Source organism: Vollenhovia emeryi, unplaced genomic scaffold, assembly GCF_000949405.1.
Source record: "Vollenhovia emeryi isolate VEMERY1.0 unplaced genomic scaffold, V.emery_V1.0 DF939136.1, whole genome shotgun sequence".
In the NCBI taxonomy this organism is placed as follows: domain Eukaryota; kingdom Metazoa; phylum Arthropoda; class Insecta; order Hymenoptera; family Formicidae; genus Vollenhovia; species Vollenhovia emeryi.
Window position 1 is genome coordinate 2,660,437 of NW_011967230.1, and position 9,910 is coordinate 2,670,346.

Below are 9,910 nucleotides of genomic sequence, written 5' to 3' on the forward strand. Positions count from 1 at the left end.
CCCGCGGGCAGTGAAAACTGCCCACCCCTGATCTAGACGTAACTTGAAACGTAATTTTTTTTTACTCAAGAAGAGACTGACCGATCATAGAAACCGTCCCAATTCGTTCTGCAGATTCTCTTACTTTGTTGCAGGCCGTGAGGCATCTTCCAGCGTCGCAGCAAGAGGAGTATCGGCGCTTGAAGCAGGAGATCTTGGAGCGCGAAAAGTTGAAACTGCAGAGGAAGGTGGCAAGTAACAATAGTAGTAGTAGTAGCAGTAATAAATTATCAAACTTAGCGAGTTCGTCAGTAAAGTCCTTGCCGCCGTGCGAGAAGAAAGCGCATATTAAACAAAATCAGAATAAGTTAAAAACGCCAGAGAAAAATTCGCAGGAAGCGGAAGTCGGTGGGAATCGGAAGTCGGTGGAGGTCGGAAGAAAGAGCAATTTGCCGAGAGGCACGCCAGAGTTAAACGTATGTCGCATGTCTGCTGACAAGAAGCTCTCGGCGAATATCGCTAAACATGCTAATCTCGCGCATCTGCAAGCTAAGAGCAGTAAGAAAGCGATACCGAACGATCTCAGCATCCGAATTTCTAACGTTACCGTCCCGAGCTTCAACGGAGGTGGGAGAAAAACGGTCGAAAATTCACTCGAGAAGCAACCCGCGAAAGACAAGCAGCAGCAGCATAAACCTGTCTTGAGAGCGTTGAGCACAGATGAGATAAATCGTAAGTGCATGCAAGTACTGTTGAAGCCGGATACGATCGAGCGAGTCGTCATTATAAATGATAGATCGATCTTGCGAGATGACACGATGGCAAGCGTCGGTCAAAGTGATGAAAATTTACCCGAGCCAGATGCCCGTGCGGGAATTACGAATGAGAAAGATTTAAATAATATCGATGATAATAATGATAGTACTTTTTCTAACGCGTCCACCGTGCTGCTTCATTCATCCGCGAATGTTGATCAGCTCGACGAAACGATGGAAACTACGCTGACGCTCTCCCAGTACGAAGCGGGACGTCAGCGAGAGAGTAATCGCGATACTTCAGCATCTGTACTTGCGAAAAGTAACGATAGCAATAACGGCAGTCACAAATCTGACGCGATTGCTGTGGATTCCCTAGCGAGTCTTCCAGAAGTGGAGCAGGAGCGACACTTGAGAGAGACCGAGCATAAATTAGTAGCGAAACGGTAATCATACGTAACTTTGCGATGAAATAAACTGTAAATAACGAGCGACGCGCTACAAAGTTTCAATATTAAATTGTGTTACGTGTGTGGTGCAGGTATATGGTCTTGGATCATTTAGCAGAAATGTCGGGGAACCTTCGCCAGTGGGACATGGAGAAGGACGTGCAGACCACCCTGGCCAACGAAGTGAAAAAACTCAAGGAACAGCTGAAGGTAGCCGAGGAGAAATTACAAGAGCAGCGTGACCGCGTTAGCCTCATGGGCCCAAAGGTTTCAACCGCACGCCAAAAGATCAATGTTGGACGGCGCGAGTGCGACGAACTGTCCAAAATCTGTTCGACCCTAGGTAACCGGCTCTTGGGGAAAAACTACAAGTACGCAAGTATAAGCGCCACAGACGTGTGTGGCTCATTTAATATATAATAATTTAGATTATATTTTGTATCGTGTGCAATTACAGAAATAAATTCTTGCGTTGTCTCTTTAGTGCATTTCAGATTATGAAGATTGTTCTTTTAGGTTGCCAGAAGCAGTAGCTCAACTTTTGAGTGAGAAACTCCAGGAGGTTGCTAATCACACCCGTCAGTTTACCAAGAAGAAGCGACTCCAATGTAATAATGTTCCTGAAAATTCCTATTCTAGTTTGTCACAAGAAATCTCGGAGAACACGTGTAAGGAGGAGAATTTGTTGCAAGAACATCCAACAATTGATGTAATTGTGCTTGATGAGTCGGGATCGAAGAGCGATACTTCTCGTTCGACGCAATCTAATGAAGATAAGAGTTTATCGACATCAGACGCTTCGTTGAATTTCTCGCAAGCGATTTCATGTCAGTCGACAACAGAGAAGAGAGTAGAAACTTCAACAAATACATCGGAACATTGCAACGAAGAACAAGTCACATTTCTCAATCGAGATAATGCGTTGTCTTCCGAACCAAAGCTATACCAAAGTAGCCATATAGATCAAAATAATGAGCATATGGAAGAAATTAGAACGGACGAGTCTGATTCCGCCGCACCTTCAGAATTATCGTCAAAATCGTCAGCGATGAATTCTTTAAGTCAAGAATACAATGAACAAAATAAGAGAACCTCACCGCAAATGCCAGTACCATCGTCATTACCATCGCCGTCGCCATCACCATCGCCATCGCCATCGCCATTGCCGTCGCCGTCGCCGTCGCCGTCGCCGTCGCCGTCGCCGACACCGACACCGACACCGACATCGACACCGACACCGACACCGACAACGACGTCGATAGATACAACAACGACGACAATGACGGATGCAACGACGAAGACGACGGTTGCACCTTATGTATCGATATTGATGCATTTAAAGAAGTCAAGGTGAGTCTTTCTTTTTTGAAAGATTGATCACGGTACTCGATCATCACTGTGCTAAAAATCTTGAGACTTTTGTGGTTTCTGTTACTTTTTACGCCAGGAACATCAATCTCCATGGAATCTTATGTCCATACGAAATGATGGGCGTTTGCAGAGATGAGGATTGCCAATACATTCACCAGTCGAGGAATCAAACCTGAAATAACGCGTACATACTACCGAAAATCAACGTGATATACGTAAGGTGGTTCTAATTTCTCGTCACACGTGTCAATGCGGATCGCACATTTTATTGTTAACGCATCGATTTGCAGATATTATAAGTTCGCGCGTTTAGTTCATTGATTATTTTGGCTACTGAATTCTAATCATTTACAATGTACATACTAGATAGAACCGCGTGCAAAAGTTAAAATAAGTGTACAGAAAGTAGCTTTAATCGTCTCCTTCAAGCAAATGTCTTTGATTTCGCATTTGCAGATATCATCGATTATATCGTCTAAGAAGTAGATATATCGATTAGGTGGGATTGCGTTATGCAGAGCCAACACCCGAAGATCGGTAAGTTGTCTTCATCCATGGCAGGCTCTAGTGCACAATACTGAAATTATGAAATTTTTATTTCAAAAATCTTACATTTTATGTAAGATCTGTTTTTTTTTTTTAAAAGAAACTCGTGTTGGTATATGGAGTTTTAAGCGACATATTCTATCCAAAGTTAAAAAAATTTTTTACCAGTGTACGTATTTTTTACAATTGTAAGAAAAAAGTGTCATAAACTGCAAGATCAGTCAGTGTTGAATAGATAAAAGAAGAATCTATCAACTACTACGAAGAATTAAGATTGAAAAGAAGAAAAGTCCAGCGATTATGGATCATCATTGAACGATCAGTTATTTCTTCTTCGTACTCTGATATAAGTTACCTCATATTAATGAATCTTGTACCTGTATAATAAAAGTTAAATATTTTTTTCTTAGGTAAAGTGTAAATTACATTTCCCCGTCTTATATTTCATATGCTTTTCTATATAAATTTATATAATTATCTCTTATTATTCATTAGAAATGCGATCGTAATAATGGTCTAATTATCCCATTTCACATATTATAAAACAAATATTTTTAAATTGTACTCTGGAAAATTAATCTTTCTCTTTCTTTATTCGCCGTATTTGTTACCAGGGAAATCACCCTGAGTTTTATATTTGTGCCAAGGTAATCTGCCTGTAAGTCTAAGTTCGTCCCAATGTTCTACCCAGGCCCTCGGACATATGGACGTGAAAACATCTTTAAACCACGTGCATGCTTCGGAATTTTCACCTAAAATATGCTGACAACGATAAAAGTCCGTATACATCACGAAGCATCTCTGTGTCTGATTCTGTTGCTGAAATCTGCAAACGGATAACGGAAATGACGGAAAAAGTGTTATCCTTGAATTAATTATGAATACTTCAAGTGTACCTTGGGTCATTACCAGGAGAAAATTTAAATTTCTGCTCCTCGCGAGTCTCATCCTTTTTCAGGCAAGGATCATCTTCATCTACAACGATAGTTATCTTTTTCTTTTCCTTTTCGTTTATTTTATGCTTCTGTATCGAAGCTGGCTTATCTACTTTTTCCTCCATTTCCTTTAAACACAATCACGTATGCTTTACGATATTAATAATTTCACTTCATATCCTGAATCCCTCTTTTTAAGAATGTTGAGTATTTCTGTCATTTATAAATTTTCTCTCCCTGCTTTTCACTTGTTTAAATTTCTGCTATATATACGGCGATTATAATTAAATTAGCATCTTTATTGACAAGAGACCGATCGTATAAAGCAGTACAAAAAGATTTCTTAACATAGCATACAATGCGCAACGCATAATTAATCACAGCTAACATAAGGCTATTTCGTCTACGTCTGTGATGCCGAAGCGTTTCCAACGTGTGAATCAAACAAGTCCAAGTCATTTCAGGTAACACACTATACAGTAGCAGTATATATCATTTTTACAGGAAAGGTATTCTGATATAAATCGTGATACATACGAGAGGACAAGCGCTAGCGACTAATGCGTGAATCTCATAAATCAAGATACAGATTTAACATTAGGCTTCCCGGCGAACACATTGTGGTAAACAACTAAAATCTCCAATGAGTTTGTCTTTCAATATTATACGCCGAGTGGTATATAAATATAATATACGCGCATATATGAACAATTTATATATAAAAATATCTATGTATATGTCAGTGTTATTGTGTTAAGAACACACACTTTCATCATTTCTTATATAGAAGCGTTGAATATTATTTCAAACTATAGTATATAGAAATGCGTATTTTCACATTTTATATTCAGTCGTAAGAGATAGACTCTTGGTAGTCTACGAAGCTCTAAAAATAGAGTGTCTGCGTATAACAGAACTCCAAACTTTCAAAATCATTTGATAATACAATAACCGAGCAAAAGCTGCGTTTAACAAGCAACATTAATATCCTATCAATCTGACAATGTCTCCGAAAAGCTACCGTTTGTGTCGCTTATAGAAAAAGATATATATATAAATATATATATATGTATGTATAATCCATCACTGAATGTAATTATAAATACGTAATTGTATTAGAAGTCAACAAGTGGAGAATAATTTTCAGTAAAGTTATTGATTCATGTTAAAATGTAATTTCAAGTACTATGATGTTGCATTATCGTCCACTTAATACTTCTATCATTAAAAGGCACTATTCAGGTCCCAATATTAATCGACGTCGGGATTAGGATTGCATCCTTGCATCCCTTCAGTTCCTTGTGTTTTTCTTCATTTTTGGAGTACATCTCGTACATCTCATACATACGCGAGGCAGACAATAAAATTTCTCCAAATAAAAATGCCTATATATTACAATTTGATGGATATGTCAAGATTGATATTAGTAAGTTATCGATTCTTAGGAAAGAGACGAAAGATATGTGAACGAAATGGTGTTATTAGATATCCATATATTAATATGTATACCTCGTTACCGTATCGTATTAACGTTCAATGTTACATTCCTTGACCAGTTTGGAGTCAAAGAATGCGCCATAACGGAAGAAACATAAATGCAGGATACCCTGTTTATATCTTGCAATTTGCGAGTCGAATTGACTAAAGAGCAAAGAAAATATTTATCGACAGGACCAGCCTATCTTGAAATGAACGATTCCGTATAAATTTGTGTGACAACGTGACAGCATGAATAAACCTTACGTTATACGCGCGCGCAAATTGTAATTATCTGAACGATGAGAGGTACGGCTGACAAGTCATGCGCTGTACCGGCTGGTAAAGCTTTCTTTGTACCGGACTGGCAGTAATATTATTATTCTGTCCGAAAGTATAGGAATTGGGATCCCTGGGCAGATCGACGGTGCCCGTTTCCGCGGGGTGATTCTCCTGAAGCGGCGAATCTGCGCTTCCGACCTGAGACTGCGCGGCGACCTCGTTCCTCTTGCGGAATTTCGTCGAGTACTTGTAAAAGTCCGACATCTCAAAAGGCTTCGTCACTTCCCTGTACGGCTGATACTTTCCCGGTTGCACGACCGTGCAGTTTTGCGGCGAGCCCAACGGCTGTACCGCGTTATCGCAGACATCCGGGGACGGTTTTGATTCGGCCGGTATCTCCAACACCTTCGGCCTCGTTGCGGGCTGATCGTAACGAGGGTGAGACGGCTGCACCGTGTGCTGCCGCTCTTCGGGCTTGTCTCTCTTGTGACGGTTCACCGGACTCAACGGTGGCGGCGCGCCGCCGGTCGTCTGTTTGTCTCTCGCGTTCTCGTTAGCGACGGTCTTTACACGAGCGGGCGGAGGACTCGAATGATAATGCGCGCTCTTTCGCGCGACGACTAGGTTGTGATCCAAGCCCGCACTCGCTCCCGCATCCAACGACGTCTCGTACCACTCCTTCTGACGACTCTTACGATTGTTGTTGGCGTACTCCGCCGCAGACGCGTCCTTGCCGTCGTGCGAATCGTGCGAGTGACTCGACTGCCAGGTCTCCACGCTTCCCAGCGACTGTGTGCGCAGCAGCATCTTATTGTTGTTCGCCGGCGTTTGTTGTTCGGACAACGGCAGCAGGTGGACGGAGTGATGCTGATGGGATGACGCAGTCACGTTGTTGCTCGACGAGCTTTTAGTACCCGCGACTGCGACCGTGCGATAACGCGATTGCGCATCCAGATTCGCACCACCGACACCACCGTTGTGCTGAGCATTTCGGCGTCTGCGATCCAAACTGCCAAATCTGTCAGGCTCGTCCATGCTCACCCAGTGGATGTCGTCGTTGTGGCGCACCCAGTAGCCGGCTGGCAATTGCGCCTCGATCGACGTACTGCCGCCGCTGTGCCGCGAGATGTTCTTGATACTGGATGGTAATGACGAGTCACGATCTCGTCTCGATAAAATCTGCTGAGATTGCGCGCTGTTCTTATAGTAGGACGAATAATCGAGATAATGAGACGAGCGGAAATCTCTGTCGTAGCTACCCTGGCTTCTCCGCACAATATCCGCATTGTCAAGATGCTTGTAGGACTCGAAGGAGCCTGTGTACGGCAGTCTATGGGCCTGCTGCATCTGATCCTGCAAATGCTGTTGCTTCTGCAGATGCTGGAACTGACGGTAGCGTATTTGACGCTCGTCCTCGGTGTAGGTGTTCGGCACGTAAGGTCGATACGTTCTCTCGTCCTGATAATGGCCGCGAGATCCGCCACTCCCGTGAGAATATGTACGCGCGCGATAATGCTCCGGTAAAATATAGATGTTGTGATTGTCGTTCTGATCGTGCTCCACGATCTTAATGTGATGATTCGGCTGTTCAACAGGGCTCACGCCGGGATAACTGCCGCTGTGGTGATGATGATTGCAAACGCTCGGTATCAACTGCTCCTCGTATCCATGCCCGGAATAAGTGTTTGATTTGTCTTCAGGTGCCAGGGGACTCAAACTAATACCAGGTTCGTGAAGTATACTCCTTCCAATGGACTTTGGAGTCGTTACTTCACTTCCTGTTGTGCACAAATTAAATGTTACAGATTGAAGCGTTATTTTGCAAAATTATAAAAGAAATTATAATATATTTCTTTCTCTTTCACACACATACATATATGTGTGTAACACAATACCTGTACTATCTAACGGTGGTCGTGGCTTCTTTGTCCTGTGTTTTACATTAATATGTGAATGCGGCTGAGTGTTGTAATTGCTTGCGTGCACTGGCAACTGCGCTGGCCGCTGCGTTTTACCACGAGTCTGCCTAATAAAGTTCAGCTCTGTCTCCAGCTCTTGTAACCTTCGCTGACTCTGCTGGTAAGCGAGCCTGTGCTTGCGTCGCGTGGCCTTACTTTCCGTAGGGTCGTTAATAACACTCAATGCAGTTTCCACGATCCCGAGCTGCACTTGCCTCTCCAACTCCAACTCCGACTCCTCCTGCGCACGTAAACAGACGATAACTCTAATCAGACATATCTCAATTGTTGTACCATTGTGCATCAGTTTAAAAGGAATCGTACAACGTCGGCAGTCTTCAGTTTGTTGATCAATTTTTGCGAATACGAAAAGGAAGTGCCTGCTTTTCTACGAAAAGCTGGCGGACTCTCGCCAGGCTCCAAAGGTATTTCCGGTGGCAAAACTCCCGTTAGTTCCGCCTCCTCGACGCACAGGGTTTTCAGTTCGTTGTTCTTTTGGGCAAGCTTCTCTTGCAAGGCTTCCCTGCGTTGGCGCAGCCATTGCAGTTTCATAGATAACGACGGGTCATCTGCCAAGGTTCCTGGCACATTTTCGTTTCCTGCCATCACTAAACAATTACAAGAGTCATTTCAGTAATTTATAAAAATCAGTCAAAGCAGCTAAAAGCAGCATTTTGTATTGCTTGATTGTACTTACCCATATTATTGGGCAAGATGTAGCAAATGGGTCAGCTGTAATCTTCACGTTCGTCCGGAACAATGCATCTTGACGGTAGCATATCCCAAACTACAGTGCCATTTGAATATTATTGTCACTTCATCATTAGGTCCGAAAGAGAATGCTGTAGTTTTCGCACGAGTCGCGCGTTTCTCCCTTGTAAGTAAAACCTGATCTGTCAATAGCGGGCAAAAGTTTCCAATGCTCCAAGACTGTAACACAGTGAAAAATATCCATTAGCAACAGTGTTTAAGTGATTCGTTGAAATTAAATGTTTCTTCATAGCTCATTTGGAGTTTTCTGACGCAAAAATATCTGGATTTCTGGTTCATCTATTTCATGATTACTTTTGCACAACTAGCTCAATCTCCCCCTGATAAACTTATCGAGTCGTTCCAAGCGTCTTCAAAAATGCATTCACCCCCGGTCACTCTCCAACAAAAATCCACTGTCTTCCGTCTTATCTGTCCTGTGATAACGCCTGGGTTAAACGTCGCAAAAACACACCGATCGCCTTATCAATTTGCGCGTGTCAGCCATTTGCTGATTGGTTACGAGAATCAACCGCGGCTCAAAACGTCGTGCGACAGCGGATTCGGGCAACTGAAATAAATTCGGGCTGCGTGTCATAACCAAGACTCGAGTGTTCAAGGCGAGTTGGATGATCGGGACTTTACACCACGGGTGCCTCGCAGAGGGGACTCGGACCTCGAGCGCCGGAAGGAAGTAAACAACGACGCCTCAATTACCTGGCCCGCGGACGGCGGCGTCGTTCAGCGCAACGCGCGAAGGAGAGGCCCCGTTGGCCGAGGAAGGCGCGCACTCCGGCTCTGAGTCACGCACTTTTTGTCAAGCGCGCACTCTTATCCGCTTCGCTTCCCCGAGCCGCGCTGGTATTCGCAGCATGTAACTTACGCTATTGACTTTCCCACCAGCTGCACCACGGACGGAAAGAATCCCACTCCCTTTCACCAGGAACGGGACTGTTGACTGTTGAAACGGAGAGAAGTCCGGGGGAAGGGGGGCGCGCGCGGACCGGAGCGGAGCCGGACGCGTTCGCGTTTTAAATGGAACTAGGGACCGTCTGGGGTCTCTAGGCCAGTGATGTCGGAGACTGGTCTCGTTTTCCGCGCATGCGCGGGGCTGCGTTCAGAAACATCACCCGAGCGTCCCAGTGTGTCGTTTTAACCTTGTTGCTCACCGTACGTTAAACAAAGATAAAATGATACGCTGGGGCACTCGGGTGATGTTTCTGAACGCATACCGGCGGATTGGGACTCAAGGAAGTATCTAATTATACCATTGAACTATAACCATACTGGAAGGAGCACTACCTACCCCCTCCATAGGATCGAGCGGTCAGAGAGAGAGAGTTGAGTGGCGACCTTAGAACATATATACCTGGAAGGGGAATAGTGATGCCAGATCTGTCCAAAACATG

General features: G+C 43.8%; 3 protein-coding genes across 11 annotated transcripts in view; 1 reads left to right on the forward strand and 2 right to left on the reverse strand.

The window, feature by feature from the left end:
- The window catches only part of LOC105567664, a 10,725-nt gene extending 7,216 nt beyond the window's left edge, over nt 1–3,509 (forward strand). Inside the window, exons 3-7 of one of the 5 annotated variants that reach the window (XR_001009377.1) lie at nt 135–1,180; nt 1,276–1,554; nt 1,700–2,533; nt 2,631–3,091; nt 3,201–3,509. Coding sequence is in view for 4 of the 5 variants with exons in the window: in XM_012022718.1 (XP_011878108.1) it covers nt 135–1,180; nt 1,276–1,554; nt 1,700–2,533; nt 2,631–2,730 (2,259 nt within the window). In the remaining variant the exon portion in view is untranslated. Of the gene's footprint in view, nt 1–134; nt 1,181–1,275; nt 1,555–1,667; nt 2,534–2,630 lie in introns of those variants that run through there. The other 4 variants (XM_012022718.1, XM_012022719.1, XM_012022717.1 and 1 more) reach the window with 4 other exon arrangements.
- A 51-nt stretch (nt 3,510–3,560) lies between these two features.
- Nucleotides 3,561–4,234, reverse strand: LOC105567666 (probable cytochrome c oxidase subunit 6B). The gene is made up of 2 exons (XM_012022721.1): nt 3,997–4,234; nt 3,561–3,926 (listed from the first exon to the last, which is right to left on the reverse strand). Exons 1-2 carry the CDS (start codon nt 4,158–4,160, stop codon nt 3,692–3,694), a joined length of 399 nt encoding a protein of 132 aa, XP_011878111.1. The 5' UTR covers nt 4,161–4,234; the 3' UTR covers nt 3,561–3,691.
- A 79-nt stretch (nt 4,235–4,313) lies between these two features.
- LOC105567667 lies at nt 4,314–9,568 on the reverse strand. Of its 5 annotated transcripts, none has more exons than XM_012022726.1 (5): nt 9,385–9,568; nt 8,449–8,681; nt 8,076–8,359; nt 7,689–7,992; nt 4,314–7,571 (listed from the first exon to the last, which is right to left on the reverse strand). In XM_012022726.1, exons 2-5 carry the CDS (start codon nt 8,450–8,452, stop codon nt 5,803–5,805), a joined length of 2,361 nt encoding a protein of 786 aa, XP_011878116.1. In that variant the 5' UTR covers nt 8,453–8,681; nt 9,385–9,568; the 3' UTR covers nt 4,314–5,802. The 5 variants fall into 5 exon arrangements, with proteins under 5 accessions (XP_011878116.1, XP_011878114.1, XP_011878117.1 ...); XM_012022724.1 differs by having other exon boundaries at nt 9,219–9,568; XM_012022727.1 differs by lacking the exon at nt 9,385–9,568 and adding an exon at nt 8,891–9,171.
- Nucleotides 9,569–9,910: the final 342 nt, after the last annotated feature.